Source organism: Scylla paramamosain, chromosome 20 (genome assembly GCF_035594125.1).
Source record: "Scylla paramamosain isolate STU-SP2022 chromosome 20, ASM3559412v1, whole genome shotgun sequence".
In the NCBI taxonomy this organism is placed as follows: Eukaryota; Metazoa; Arthropoda; class Malacostraca; order Decapoda; family Portunidae; genus Scylla; species Scylla paramamosain.
The window spans coordinates 8,457,281-8,473,994 of NC_087170.1; the positions used below are offsets into that span (position 1 = coordinate 8,457,281).

Consider the following 16,714-nt stretch of genomic DNA (forward strand, 5'->3'; position numbering starts at 1 on the left):
GTACGTAATATCTTGCATCTTCCGACTGTATTGCAGTTACCATCCCTCACCGTATTTGTGAATTTGTCACTTTTCTTTATACAATCCCTAGTTATTTATATTCATCTCACAAATAAATGATCGAGCACGTAATTTCCTGCATTTTTCAACTGCTATACTTGTTTAATTCTTTCATCACCCTATTTGTGAACCAGTGTCATGTTCCTTATTCTGCATGTCTAACTTACCCATAGCTATAGATCCTAGCATACACATTTACTAGAGGATCCAATTATCAGTCTTCCTTATTAACCTCTTTTACCGATTTCATGATAACGTAGTGCAGACAGATGGTTGCGTGCTGATGTTTGTATGGCAAAGTTCATAGCCCTGAAATTTATTTATTTTTTTCTGCAACAACTGACAAATCAATTATATAATAAGCAGATTGGAAAGCATCATAATATATGGTATAATTCATAAGTCTGAAAAATGCAATGATACACTGTCCATTATCATTAGCTAAGAGCGAGATGGGTCTCTCTCTTTCTCTCACACAGATCAGTATTAAACTATATAAAATTAATGTGCTTCCATCATGAGTAACTGTTACTATGCTCTACTACATCTTTTATCACCACCCTTTCCTTGTTATACCTGCAACTCCTATCAACATATTCAATTTCTTTCCAGATGATAAATTTTAAAATTTTCTAGGTTTATTAATAAAAGTGTTTTGGTTATAGGATAAAAAAAATAAAATAAAAAAATAATATATATATATATATATATATATATATATATATATATATATATATATATATATATATATATATATATATATATATATATATATATATACACTGCAAATGTTCATTCATCAACGGAATTCCATCCACGTAAGATAAATGAAACCATGATAAACTTTCCAGTATAATGGCTTAGTTGTTCCTCTTACAAAATAATTCTCTTATACCATGTACAGTAGCTTCCCAGTGATCACAAACGCAGTTAAGTAGCAGACTTAAATGCAATGTGGTACATAGTATCATTTTAATGGCAACCCTATTCACATGCAACAACAACTACAACAATAACAGCACACACTCACACATACACTTAAGTGCAAGCTTGGTGGACTGCTGTGGATGCTGCACACTGGTAACTTTTAAATGGGTTGCCACTTGGTCACAAAATAAGGTTCAATCCAATAATGTCAATAATTCAATCCTTAGGTGTCACAAGTACCTCCTCCCCATCTTGTCTTTATACAAACACTATTGTGCAAGGAAAGAACACTGATCTTACACATACTACCATTTCTTGAGTTTCTGACTGATTGATGCCCATCATGTCCCTGACTAAATATACTTTAAATTATGAATTAAATTAATATTTTTAAGTACATGTGTACACTTCAAAGCTTTTCCAGGTGACTTCCTAATTACAGTTCAATGCAATGTGTCTTGCTTCTGGCACTTACAAACATTAATATTTGTTTATACCATTTGCAATCAACAAGTTACATTTCTGATGACTAATGCATTTCACTAACACAGCTAATCTCTGATCTTTTCCTGCCCTCAGCAGCCATATAGCAGATATAGAGAGTGCTAGCAACAACACAGTCACAAGAAGTCCTGTCAGCAGAGTCTCTAACTATTCCTAATTCTGGCAAGGCATTAAGTATTAATATCACTGGAAAGAAACTATCACAGGCATTTCATATTTTAGCAAAAGTGAAGAAATTTATTCAAAATTCATATGAAAACTATAAAATAAATTGCAGAACACATTCACAAATTTTCTTCACCATGCAGAGAACACACAAGCCTCTGAATTACAGCACAGCATGTAAACAACTGTACAAGGCATAATAACTAGATATGTAAGCCAGTTAAGTAGAATAAATGTGAACTTGACATTTGAGCTTCATAAACAGATTCGTTGTTTTCAATGCACCAACTGTAACACATTCAGGCCCTTCACAGCCTGATCCTGTATACATTCCCAAAACTTCCACAACATATGCCTCAGTCTTCTCAAATCCAACTCACTCATGAAATGTTAATAGGAACATATAGTTTTCAATTTAACTATGATATTAAATGAGAAATTAATTAATATAAATGATTTTCATTGTCACTGAGTCTGGCTTGGTTATTTTGCTACCTGAGGACACACAAAGGATACGAACAGCATTGTCAATAGGTAATACTTTCACTTGGTGACTGCTCTACAAATTCGAGTTGTATCTTTAAAAGATCCAGCAAGTGACTTTGTATTTCTATAAAAACCTTTATTTATAAAATTATGCACATATATGTATGCAAATAAATAAGCAGTTTTTGATGGGAATAAAACTTCAATTTGTCACACAACTTAGAAAATTACACAAATACATAGGAAAGTCAGTGAGAGCATCACAGAGTGATGGTGTTACCATGTTCATGTGACCTTAAGAGGCAAAATTATTGTGCAAGAATCTGTGACACTGAGCAAAGTCAATGTCATTATAGTATATCATATCACTTTGAACTTCACTGACAAAAGAAAACATACTCTCAAGCCACCCAACAATCCATGCACAGAGGATTGGTGCTCACACAGCTCTATCTTACTCTGCTTCATTTGTTGCTTTTCACCAAGGCTTGCCACACTTCATACATTTTCTGTCAAAATTTCTTTGCTCTTTGCTGAAAAAGTTATATTTGGCATTTTGCTCAGGCAGATGGCAGTATACATAAATAATGAGGGTCATGGTAAATGGTAGTACATGCTTCTCTTGACTAGTTTTTAGCATACAAGTTGATAGTATTATTGTCTACAGTAACTTTGACATTAGAAATCTTATGCAGCATTTTTTCTTTTTACTACTCAAGGGATTCATCCCAATACTTCTAGCTGAGAGAAAATTTCTGTGTGTACTTGTGTTACAAAGCCTACTTTGGTGCATGAGAGAAAGGTGCTCTGAATACTTGCATGTTCCAAATACTGTTGTGTCTCATATGACAAAATGTAAGACATCCAAACATTATCCTATAAAACTTGCAAGATTCAAATGTTTCTCCTTATTTCTTGCATGTTCTAAATACTGTTCCATCTCACAAGTGAGCAAATATGACATTCAAACATTTTCTCACAAAACTAGCAAGATTCAAATATTTCTTGTTTCTTCGTGAACATGAAAAGTCTGAGAGCTGACTAGACCATAACATGCCAACTACAACCAAGTGGTTGACTAGACCACAACATGCCAACCACAACCAAATGGCTGACTTCTTAACATGGAGGAGGTAAATACCTCTCCTCCCTCAACCAACAGCTCTTTCCTCAATTCCATTCTTCTGAACAGCCTGGAAGACACAAAGACAGGCATAACATTCAGACACAAAAAATATGTTCCCTGTCCCTCACGTAACAACTGAGTGGACATTTGCACAGACACAATTTGCTATATACACATCAGTAATAAATACACATTTCAATGTACATATATTCACAAGTCAATATAAACAGGTTCTACATCTTTCTACAGAGCAATGTTACGAGTCATCCACTTGGATTCTGTATTGCCTCAGATATAGACCAGCTACACACCAAGGCAACAATGATCTCGGAAAGATGTCCAATAATTCTTTCCTGTCTAACCTACTTGGCTCCCTATAAGGTTTGCCTACACCACAAGATTGTTCTATCAACCTTGCTGGCAGGGTAAAGTCTTCTGTCCTGAGATACTGCCTGGCCTTACCAGTTTGTGATCTAAGAGCACCTGCCTTACACTCTGGCTAAACAGTATGTACACAACTGAGCCCTCACTAGTGCCTAAAATTTTGGTTATGAACTGTACATCCAGTAAGTGGATCACCTATTTCTAGAGCAGACTAGCTTGATCTAACCTCAAGTTATTCCAGCACTTATACATAAGACACAGACTCTAATGTAGTAGTTTATGCCACTGGAAAGTGTTCCTACTGAATTAAGTAGCTGGAACATTCAATTAATCCTAATATGACAAAATAAATAATGAACACTTTGCCAGTTAGTATGATTAACCTAAAAATATAAATGTATATATTATATCATATGCAACATATTCTGCATGGTTTAAAAATGCAGGATTTTGGCGATGAAAGCGTAATGTGATGTGTTTTGCTACCGCAGAGGAAAGAGCACCTCCACAACTCACGTTTGACAAGGCCTGCTCAACATCCACAAAAGAAACCTTTGCATGTGTATATGAAAGAGTATTTCATTGTTCCCAAGAGAAAACAGCTCGTAATGAGTAAGCTCAGTGAGTATACCAATAACTGTGTTACTATCAATGCCTTCATCAAGTTTCTTCTTGACAAAGTCAAGAACATCTTGAATACAGCTAAAGTAATCTAATACTGAGTTTCTCGGTCAAATACTGCTCTAGACAATGGAATGTTCATCACAAACATTCACTCCAACACACACACGCACACGCACACACACACACACACACACACACACACACACACACACACACACACACACGTTATCTCCTGCAAGGCAAGTCCATCTACCATCAAGTTATATGATGCCAAGTTACTCTTTCAGCTTGTCTGAGGGTGATTCATGCATTTTCTTCCTAAGACTTTATAGTAAATGGCAAGATTTTCCTCAGAATGGTGATGTAGCAGTATCATGAAAATAACTCCTCCTAGGGACACCAGGTGTTGCCTATTCATTCTTCAAGAGAGGTGGTGACCTGTCAGCACAGACAGGTGAGTTTGCTTGACCGGCTCTCGAGTGTTGCCCCAAGTTGTGGTGGGGCAATAGTACTTGTTTCAGAGAACACTAGCAGCACCATTCCTCTGGTATTTGTTCCTGAGCCTGGTGAGGGTGGAGGAAGACTCGCTGCTCAGGGTGGAGTGGGTGTAGGTGAGCGGGCGGCTGGCCAGACGACGCTTCAGGGTGGTGATGGGCCGAGTCTCGTCTTCCCTCCACCGCCGCCAGTTGTGGTGTTCAATGGGATCTTGGGGGCCCCAGTCTCCCCACTCCCGGGATGACTGCAGTGATGATGCCACTTTCTGTTCAAACAAGTAAAATACAGTCAGTTTTGTTTACTGGTGTCAAATCATATAATATTAACTATAACATTATTTCTAAGTCCTTAACATTAAAGATGTATGTTTTGAAGAATTATATCCTCATGAAGTATGACAACACATAATTTGGAGTCATGTCTGAGTTTGTGCAGAGATCCCCATGAAGGTCATGTTAGCACAAGACTTACATCTACAACACCATATGCCAGCTGAGACTTGACCACATAGATGGCAGTGATGGGGATCGGCAGAACTGCCAGTAATCTCAGGCCCCACACTGCTGCTATCCTCCACATTGGACCCTCTGCCACCACTATGGCTTTACCTTCCATCACATTCAGCCACACCACCACACCCTTGAAAAGGTCAATGGATTGATAATAAAAGAACACATATTCCATAAGGAAGTATAAATCCCAGATAATAAATCAAAACATTCAACACATTAATTTTTCATTTCCATACAATCTCTTCAAATAACATAGACACACACCAGGAGGGTCAAGGGAAGCACAACGCCCCACACAGGTGCCCACAGCCAGCTCACAGCAGACTCCAACATGAAGGTGAAGTCCTTCCTCAACTTGTGGATCCCTGTGGTGGTTGGGATTGGTAAGTCACTCTCACTTGTTATTTCCTCTTCTTAAACCATCACAATCAGTGGCAAAAAGAAAAGTTTTATTCTGACAGGCAAAGTGGAATGCCAAATAAAGCCACAACAATTAAAGCACAAAGGTTATACATCTTACAAACCTCTCATTAGTACGTGAAATTTTTATATTAAGAAAAAATGTTACTGTAAAAATGAAAATGTTGAAATGGACAATGTGGCTTTGAAATGTAGCATTCAAGTTCACCCAATCACCATTCCAAGCTCGAGTCCATCCTTTAAGATATATAAACACATATAAAAAACAATTAGCAATACAAACAATGAGAGACTAACCATATATTGCAGTGACGGCCAGGGTGAGTGTGAAGGGCGGACACAGAACCATCAGGAATAGCACGTCTCTATCCATCAGATCAATCACTGCTGCGCCACTCTGTACACAAAAATAAACCATCATAAATCACATTATATTTGTGGCTGATCATTATAAAGATGGTCAATCCTCAATCCTGATGAAATGATCTCAAGGAAGTTCTATGGTTTTGAAACCCCACCACTGACAGCCAAAGGAGTGATCAGAGTTCAAACTTTCAGTGCCTGCAGTCTTATTAAAATAGTGTTGGGTTACTCAGATTAAGGTCCACAGCTACTGAAGGGTTAAGAATATCAGATGATTGATAAGGACTTGCTACAATACTTGGCACATTGCATATTACTGTAGCTCTTTTAAAGATTTAAATTAATTAGAAAAATTCAAATAAAAGATGAGAGAATCCTAAAACAAAAAAAAATATAACAAAGATAATAAAATAAAAAAAAAATATAACAAAGATATCCCATGAAAAAAAGAAAATGCCAAAGAAAATACTCGCCATCATGTTTCACAAAAACACATGCAGACAGATCCTCTTACTTACCTATATTCTTAACAAAGGGGGAAGTGAAATGCAGATGAAAGATTGAGGTGTTAACCACAGTGGTGACAGAACACCCTGAGTACAGAGGCCAATAGAACTTGAGTACAGAGGCCAAGAAATAGGCAAAAGATTATGTACAGTATCCTTAAAAAGGCATAGATACATGAAAAGCAGATGAAAAACTGAGATATTGACCATTGTGGTAGTGAGAACAGCTGCCCCCACTAGTACAGGAGCCACCAGCAGAGCCGCCACCAGGCGAGGCAGGCAGTCCCAGGCATCCCGCAGTGAGGTGATGAGGGTGTGCACACAGGCCGCCACAGTAGTCAGTCCGCTGCACCACAGACCTGCATCATACCAATACTGCATTAATATTTTGCAATAAAATGACTACTTTAACTTATTCACTTATTATGGGTTACTCCAAGCATGTATAGACACTATGGAGTTTTGCAGTGGACATATTTTGATGGAGCCTTTTCATTTACTCTCTCCTATACTCCACTTTTTTTTTTTTTTCACATGCAAAATGGTAAAAACATTCCATCAGTAAAATAACATATATCAGGTAGGTTCTTGTGAAGTAATAAAAAAATTATCAATGAAATCAGCAGCAATCAGGATAGTTCTATGACAAATAAGGAACATGAATGTATACCACAGAACAACTTACCAATATAAATAAGTGTGGCAACCAGCTGCTTGAGCCACGGGAAGGAGAAGTTCACCAGGCTGATGAGATGCGTGGTGGTGACAACAGCAGCACTCACACTCATGCCCACACCTGCTACACCCTGACCAGTCCTGCCAAGTTCCACACCCACCACTCCTGTTTCATTCACCTTCTCCCTGTGAATCAAGTACAAATCCTACTGTTAAATACAAATCCTACTGTTAGGAAAAGGTATTTGATATTGTGCTTTATTCATATGCATGTTTTATAATCATAAATTCCAACACATGCCCACTTTATTTGTATGGAGACAAAAAAGACATAACTGGTAAAAAAAATAAAGATTTCAACTTACTCAAGGACAGACAAAATTAGAAATGAATGTGTAGATGTTAACTTATTCAAGAAAAAGGCTGAGCATAAAGTACCTGTGGTGGTCAAGAGCACGGTCCAGCGTCACCCCACGGTCCCTGGCCAGTATGGTGAGCTGCAACACACTCACCATGGACACCACTGCTGTCACCACTGCAACAAGCACCACCAGGCCAAACAAGTGCCTGAAACAACACCACCAATCATCAAGGAAAAATCACAAGAACTGATTCACTTCACTTGTTATGGAAAGGAGAGTGACCTAATGCCATTTAATGATTCTATAAACTACACCATCACTGAAGAGGAAGAAACTGGAGTGCTTACCTTCTGAGGGAGAATCTGAAGGAGGCCCGGGAGGAGAAGCTCATAAGAAGCCCCACGCCAAGGCCCAGGGAGAGCAGCACTTGAGCCATTGCTGCACACCACACCTGAAAGCACACAACACTTCAACATCACCACCACCATCACAACATAAACCTTTCACTGATATGCAACAAATTACAACACTCAAAGCAGTGCACAAAGTCTTTACAGCCATCTACAGAGAAGAAAAAGAGATTTAAGAAAATACATTTTCCATTGTCTAACCAGCAAAAGGTTTAGAGGTAACTGTGGAACAAAAGTTGTTTGTGATTAAGAAAAAATGTGCCAAAACTCAGTAAAAGGGTTAAGGCACTCATCCACAGCTCACCTAATGCTTCCTAACACACACACAGAGAGATAGATTGATATATACATACTTTTATTGACCACAAATATGCACATTAAATACATTAATAAAAGCCCAAAAATGTTCAAACAAATACAGTAACAAATTAAAATACAGACACCATAAAACAGAGGGGGTGGAATGTACAAATGTAAACCAGACAAATCAGCAAAGACAATCAGGCAAAAGAACATCCAGACAAGAAATATAACACCATATAATTTAAAGAAAACACACAAACAAATGTCCACACCCAAACAAAAAACAAAACTGCAGTGTGGGTAGAAAGGTCAGATGATCTTCAGACAGCCCCACCCTTCCTCCCTTAATGGTAAAGTGGAGGAGGAAGAGGCAATCTGATAGGGGACTCACCCTGGGCTGGAGGAGAGTGTGTGGGTGAGGGGTGAGGAAGGGCCGTGCCATCTCCCACAGAGCCACCTCATCTCGACGCAGCGTCTCCACCACTGCCAGTGTAGCCTGGAGAGTTAATCCTGCAAAACAAGCCATCTGATATAAGGAAGAAAACTATGTAGAAATGGTTGATTTATATTATTTTGGAACCACAACAATGAGGCCATGAGAGTTAATTCTGGAAAACATGCCATGTGATATAAAGGAGAGAACTATGTAGAAATTATTGACTGATATTATTTTGGCACCACAACAATGAAGTTATGTGATGCCAGTATAGAACTGAATCACATGCTTAGGGTTTAGTATGGACGGCACAAATTTTGAAGTTACATTCTCTTATAAGGGACTATTTTGAAAATCTATGGAGATGACCAGTCAGGTTCTCATGGGTGTTTTTACTGAGGGTGATGCATAATTCTTGTTAACTATCAGTAAAATCACAAAAAAAAAAAAAAAAAAAAAAAAAAAAAAAAAAAAAAACACCCTTGAAAACCACAATAACTTTCAGTGGAGCCAGGTAAATATAGCAGAGATAAGATATTAAAATGTCTGAGAAAGTTATTGAAGATTGTGAGGGGTGTCTTGTGGAGCTTACCTGTGAGGGCGAAAGTTGAGGCACCAGCCATGAGCCCAGCAAGTGTCCGTCCTCCACACACACCCCTGAAATGTCAAGTACAGGACAATGGTAACTCCCCTAGATGGAAGGTTGGTAGGTAGTGAAAGCATACTACCAGACACTATTGCTTGACGTTAATTTCCTACATTAAAACTCAATCTGTGGTACTTATCAGAACTAACAATGTGTACACCAAATATATATATATATATATATATATATATATATATATATATATATATATATATATATATATATATATATATATATATATATATATATATATATATATATATATATATATATATATATATATATATATTTTTTTTTTTTTTGTGTGTGTGTGTGTGTGTGTGTGTGTGTGTGTGTGTGTGTGTGTGTGTGTGTGTGTGTGTGTGTGTGTGTGTAGAAAAACTGACATGATAGTGGCAATAAGGGCAGCCGCTGCCATGCAAGCTGGGAGGGGCCATGAGAAGGTCAAATGTAGACCAGATTGCCACTCGTCTGGGAGCTGGTACACACATAACCTGCAATTGGAGGCAGGAAACAGATCAAAACAAGACATTATCTCTCTCTCTCTCTCTCTCTCTCTCTCTTTGTTTCCAGTCTTTATAAAACATTACATTTTGCCTGCCCTAAAATATATCATAATGTTTACAATCTTAAAGCTGAGATTATTTGTAGTTTTTACCTAAATTTTTTTATGGAAGATACTGAATTATGATTTTAATAATATATTTACAAGCTGTATTCAAACTTAATAGAAATACTATTCTCTCTCTTTATCTTTCTATATGAGTGGTGTGGTGTAGTGGTGCTGACCTGTGATAGTGCAGCACCCAGTCCCCAGTGCTGGTGTTGTTTGGTGAGGCACTGCAGCACTCATGAACTGTGCCCTGCATCAGCCATACAGGGAAAGAAATTGGTCAGTCCTCACAGTAACCTTCTGACACACAGGTTGCACACATAACCTTTCAGCTGATCAGGAGTCACAGATTTCAACACAGAAAATTGCATATACATATACTAAATAATCTCAAATGGTAAGAGGTCATAAATCTTGATGCAGAAAGTTTTACTAGGTGAATCCCATGTATTCTAGCTGGTAAAATGGTATAAATTTTTACACGTGAAAGTAGCAAATGAACATGGAAAAATACAGATGGTAAAGGGTTACAGATTTTGATATATACAAAGCTCTGGATAAGCACAAATTATGAGCATGACCAAGAGAATGTGGAACTAAGTAGATGCTACCTTACAAAAAAGTAACCATGTTCAGTCTTCTTCAATGCACAAAACTCTGGGTACATGATTAAAATAATGTAGTGCTACTATTTTTGATGAAATTATTGTAGAATGCCAGCATGAGGTTAAATTAATTAAACAGACAGTCTTATCTGATTACCTATCAACACACCACACAACTCTATACCCGATTAACATATTCACTTAATAATTAGGCGCAACTTGATGGAGCAACTGACCACTAGAAGTGCTGGGTTGAGGGCAAGGAGAAGGTAGTGGAGCAGGGGCGCTACAAGACCCAGTACCACCGCCGCCCAGTACACACACACCACTACAGTAGACCAGCCTATGCCTGTGTTGGGTTGAATGAGGATTGAATGAATGTGAGGGGTTGATTGATTGACTGACATTGTTTTGGGAAGAAATGATAAATTGATTAATAAATGAAGTGAACTGTGAAAGACTGGGGAAAAAGTGATATTGAATGAATGATAGAGGTTGACTGGAGGGAAGAAAGGATGAGCTGATTGATTAATAAATTAACTGAGCGCCTGGAGAATAAGTGACACTGGTTTACTGATTAACTGATTGAAGGAGAGAGAAGATAAATGGATTAATATGTTGACTGGTGAATGAAAGGGAGGAGTCATGTATTATAAATGAGTAAATAAAAAATAAAACTCCACAAATACAGATCAGTATAATGAAAAAAGAAGAAAAGATCTTATTTATATTACACTTATTAAATAAGAGGCAAGATAAATCAGTTAAAATAAATATAAAACTATATATATATATATATATATATATATATATATATATATATATATATATATATATATATATATATATATATATATATATATATATATATATATATATATATATATATATATATATATATATATATATACGAGTATATATATATATATATATATATATATATATATATATATATATATATATATATATATATATATATATATATATATATATATATATATATATATATATATATATATATATATATATATATATATATATATTATAAATAAATGATTAGGCTTCAATAATGAGTTTATTCTGTCAGTGAAAAAGTTATAAATGGACCTGACTAACTTTCAATACAAATAACTAAACTGAACTATAAACAGGAGAACAAAAGGTAAGGTTTGAATAGCATACCTAGTCCAGAAACCAGTTCATGAACCTAGTTATAGTTATGAGTCATGTCCCCCTTCCCTCCCACACGGGAGCACCTATAACCCACGCGCGCGATATCAGAATCCCGCCCCCTTCCCTGGGTCGCCGGAACACCTGACGCCGCTATTGTCAGCTAGGGTGCAGGTGTGGTGTCTGACTCAGCACTCCTGACTTATAACGGATTACAAGGGGTTTCTGACAGCTTGACGTGGATTAAAATTAAGCTGTTTGGTTTGAATGCACTGCCCTATGCTAACTATAATATATGTGTGAGAGAGAGAGAGAGAGAGAGAGAGAGAGAGAGAGAGAGAGAGAGAGAGAGAGAGAGAGAGAGAGAGAGAGAGAGAGAGAGAGAGAGAGAGAGAGTATAGAAAAACAAATGAAAATGTCTTTATCACCTAACCTTACCTGTCACGTTACTACTACAACCTCCTCCAACATTACTTTTCAAACTAAAATAACTACAACGATGATAATGGCATATAATAACACGTGGAATATATATATATATATATATATATATATATATATATATATATATATATATATATATATATATATATATATATATATATATATATATATATATATTATCTTTGAGAGAAAAAAAAAAAAAAAAAAAAAAAAAAAAAAAAGCTACAGGTCCGGGTGGCAGCACGGGAGGAGCGTAATGCCGTAATGTTACCCTTTACACAGTGCGCACCATTACATCTTGAGTTTCACGGGGGGACTGAAGAGAATTGTTTGTACAGTAACACGACCCTTTCCCTCTCAAGACACGCCAGGCACTGCACGGCGACTCACCTCTAGCAATGGGGATGAGGCGCCACAGGGCGATGGCTGCCGAGCTGCTAAACTGCGCCAGGCTTGCCTCCAGAAGAGCTAAGGGGGCCGCCACCACCACCACCGCCCCGCACCACGCCGCCAGAAAGCTTCCTGCACGCACGAGGATTAGGAAGATACACAGAGGATTTGTGTGTATTATTTGTTCATTTACTTATCATTTTTATCTATATACAATCCTGTTTTGTATTTTGTATAGTATTTAATTTCATTTTGCATCTTGTACTCTACAGATCCAACCCTGTTCGCGCGACAGGCGAGCAGACAGATTAAACAGGATAAGATGAGGATCAGCCAACCCTGCTATTCTTGGGGAGGTTAATGATCACATCTAGTTAGGCTGCGTTCCGTTAGGTTACGCAAGGATGTATTACCAAGAGGTATGCATACCAAAAATAATCAGCGTTTTAAGAAAAATGAAATATGCAACAGCTTATTTCGATCTCGCAAATGTAAAATGTGATAAGAACAAGTTAAGAATGATCCTGCTTTATATGATTGTATCCTTTAAATTTAAGTGATCTTTTACCTCTTCAATTAAATATAACTTTGTAATTCCGATCTACAGTACGTTTACGTATGTTTCTTTATCAGTAATGAGCTTTGATTTAAACGCATACAAACTGAAAGAGTAGAGCGTACATTATTATTATCATTATTATTATTATTATTATTATTATTATTATTATTACCTGCGCCAAACTCATAGAGAAGGCCGGGGAGGCGTAACCAGACGGCGGCGCCCAGCAGGAGAGCCACGCCGCAGAGGCCCGTCACCCCGCCACTCCACGCCTCGCCGCTGTCCTCGCCCACCACAGCGTCGCCAGCCTCGCCGCTCAGGTACTGCGTGACGGCCAGGCCAGAGTGACTTACTGCTAGCCTCTTGGCGCGCGCGCACGCACGCACGCACGCACACACGCACGCACACACGCACACGCACGCGCGCGCACACACACACACACACACACACACACACACACACACACACACACACACACACACACACACACACACACACGTGCATCACATTCCCTTCACCACCATCACGATCCTGCCAGCCATCACCGTTGTTTTGCACCCTTCGTACCCTCGTAGTATCCTTTACCTTCCTTCTTTGTTGATACTCAAATATGTATAGGTAAGTGAGGTTTCACATCACGACTGCCTGCTACCCAACATAATCTTGCTGCCAAACATTGTCTATTATTATTATTATTATTATTATTATTATTATTATTATGTTCATTAGCTTTGTAAATAATCTTATTTTGCTGATTTTTTTTTTCACAGCCAAGTATTATTTATGGTATTTTGTTTACTTTCTATTCGATTTAGTTTTATAATGTGTTATTTTTATCATTTTTTTTTCTAGCTCGACATATATACTTATTTTCTCTCTCTCTCTCTCTCTCTCTCTCTCTCTCTCTCTCTCTCTCTCTCTCTCTCTCTCTCTCTCTCTCTCTCTCTCTCCTTCGCAAGCAGGTATGGAGTCCTCTTTCATGATCATTACAGCCGCTGAGCAAGCTACATTCGCGTGAAACTATACATGCAAGCACACCAATGAATTGTGCACGCCACCGCATGCCCACCCACCACACACACGATGCCACACAAACACAGGTGCTGCTCACATATAACCCTGTTGCCAGTACGAAGCCGCGCACAGCGGCGTCAACAACAGACAGGCAGACATCCTTGACGGTCCTTCATTTATTTATTTATTCTATTTTTTTTTTTTTTTTTTTTGCACCATACTTGCAACGTCACAACCCCCCCATTCTCTCTCTCTCTCTCTCTCTCTCTCTCTCTCTCTCTCTCTCTCTCTCTCTCTCTCTCTCTCTCTCTCTCTCTCTCTCTCTCTCTCTCAGCATACGTAAAGGAAAATTGTTAATGTCAAGCACCGACAGTAGCGTTTATATCAATGCCTGTTGTGTGGTCTACTGTAGTGACTCAGCCATGATAGTTCAATACAATGCTTATGCTAGAACAGTAGTATAATCCAACAATACCCGTGTAACAGTTAGGAATACTACGCAACAGAGAGGAAGGGAAGGAGTGTACAGGTGTGTGATGGTGCGGAGAGGGAGCAGGTTGGAAGAGGAGAGCAGCAGTGTGTCTTGCAGCTACTAATAAAAATGCGAGGCGCTTGTGCTGTGCTGAGATGCTGCCGCAAGGAAAGAGCCACAAGAGGGGGGCAGAAGAAAAGGGTTTTAAGTACTTACAAGTATGACAGACACTGCTCGGGACAGCTGAGTGAGGGAGTGAGTTAAGAAACACGGCGTCAGAAAGTTTTTTTTTTTTTTTTTTTCCACAGTCACCCCTACGTACCACCAAACACTAAGCACATTTTCGTTCATGCATTTGATGATGATCCTCGAACAACTAGTTTTCACAGGTAAAGTCAATGGCAGGAGCTGGCTGGCATTAAAAACAGGATTGTGAGGACCATGCGGCGCCATATAAGGAAAGCTAATGAAAATACGAGACTAAAAACAATAGTGAAAGAAAAAAATATTAAAGGGTTAGTATAGATAGAGCTAGCCAGCTCCTCCGTCACTACACAAAATGGTAAGAGGGATGTAAACAAAGGCGAGGAGAGGAGATACCGTAATCATACCACACCCTCTAGGCGTTACCTCTCACTAGTGCTGCCTCCAAGCACTTGACTAAGAAAACTACCTAAAAACATGAAATAACTATAGGAAACTGCAAGACACCAGCAAGCCTACACGTATGCTCCCATGATCTATAGCTACTTAAATGAATAAAAGCCTTTGTGATATGAAGAATATAAGGAAACTGATGCCGTAGTACTGAAAGAGTTAATATTGACCAAGTTGTAAAGAAAACGAATGCGTTGAGAAAAGTGCAGGAGGAGCAGAGGCAGCGACCCGGTGCACAAATCCCACACTTGGTCACGAGCTGCTGCTGCTGGGATCTGTAGGCTTCCTCCTCCATCGCGGCCAGGTCAGTATTTTAAAAAATCTGAGCGTCGATCTCGATTACACTTAACATGCTCTAGTGAAAGCAGAAGGGTTTTGCAAGTTTTTTTTTTTTTTTATTCTCGTGATGATTTAGTAGGGATTCTGCATTACTAATTGGACAAAAACATCATAAGAACCCTACTAGTCATCTCTGTGGCCTTTGGAAATAGTTTTTATGGGAGTGTAAAGCGTTTAAGAATACTGTCCATAATAATAAGATGCCATTACAGCCACCCAGCATTACAGTGACCCGCAGGCACGTGAGAGAGTTGCTGCCCTCTTTTCCACAAGTAAAATAGCGAAAACGAAACCAGGTGTCCAAACTTACAACGGTATATGCGAAATTAGTTTTAATATTTCCACCAGCTAACGTAAAAGTGACTCCAGTAAGCACGCGAGGCAATATATTTCCTCTTTTCCACTAAGATAATGACAATTAATTAAAAAAACGAGACGAAGATGTTCATTCTGCAACGGTATAGGAAATTAGTTCTAATATTTCTACCAGCCACCACAAAAGAGCAACTCCAGTAAGCACCGAAGACTATGCATGTCCTCTTTTCCACATACAAAGCTAGATCGTAAGATAATGATTAGTTAATAAAACGAAATGTACATACTCAATTTCGCAACGGTGTAAGAAATTAGTTTTAATATTTCCACCAGCCACCACAAAAGAGTGACTTCAGCAGGCACACGAGGTGATACATGTCCTCTTTACATGCAGAAAGATATACAGTACGTACGATAATGACAATAATGGAAAAGAGTAAAATCTCTCTCTCTAAAAAAGCTCGTTAATCAGCTCGGTAAAAGAGTTCGGCAGTGTAAGGGTTATGCTACGGAAACGAAACATGAATGTTCAATTTCACAGCAGTATAAGTGTGGTAATTATTACTAATGCCTTATGTACCGAGGAGAGAGAGAGAGAGAGAGAGAGAGAGAGAGAGAGAGAGAGAGAGAGAGAGAGAGAGAGAGAGAGAGAGAGAGAGAGAGAGAGAGAGAGAGAGAGAGAAATTTATACATCAAGCGACGTACCATGAAATAAACATAAGTAAAACGAAA

The 16,714-nt window shown here is 38.3% G+C and overlaps 1 protein-coding gene across 9 annotated transcripts in view; it reads right to left on the reverse strand.

The window, feature by feature from the left end:
* Positions 1–899: 899 nt before the first annotated feature.
* Positions 900–16,714, reverse strand: part of LOC135110222 (sodium-dependent serotonin transporter-like) — an 84,257-nt gene continuing 68,442 nt past the window's right edge. For 6 of the 9 annotated variants that reach the window (XM_064022292.1, XM_064022299.1, XM_064022291.1 and 3 more), the window contains 16 exons: positions 14,888–14,914; positions 13,358–13,508; positions 12,627–12,758; positions 10,859–10,971; positions 10,194–10,267; positions 9,791–9,898; positions 9,351–9,415; positions 8,714–8,832; positions 7,957–8,060; positions 7,686–7,814; positions 7,258–7,433; positions 6,780–6,931; positions 6,001–6,100; positions 5,548–5,696; positions 5,243–5,410; positions 900–5,036 (listed from right to left, as the gene is read on the reverse strand). In XM_064022292.1, coding sequence (XP_063878362.1) covers positions 4,794–5,036; positions 5,243–5,410; positions 5,548–5,696; positions 6,001–6,100; positions 6,780–6,931; positions 7,258–7,433; positions 7,686–7,814; positions 7,957–8,060; positions 8,714–8,832; positions 9,351–9,415; positions 9,791–9,898; positions 10,194–10,267; positions 10,859–10,971; positions 12,627–12,758; positions 13,358–13,508; positions 14,888–14,914 — 2,010 coding nt within the window. In that variant the 3' untranslated portion in view covers positions 900–4,793. The remainder of the gene's footprint in view (positions 5,037–5,242; positions 5,411–5,547; positions 5,697–6,000; positions 6,101–6,779; positions 6,932–7,257; positions 7,434–7,685; positions 7,815–7,956; positions 8,061–8,713; positions 8,833–9,350; positions 9,416–9,790; positions 9,899–10,193; positions 10,268–10,858; positions 10,972–12,626; positions 12,759–13,357; positions 13,509–14,887; positions 14,915–16,714) is intronic. The other 3 variants (XM_064022300.1, XM_064022297.1, XM_064022298.1) reach the window with 2 other exon arrangements.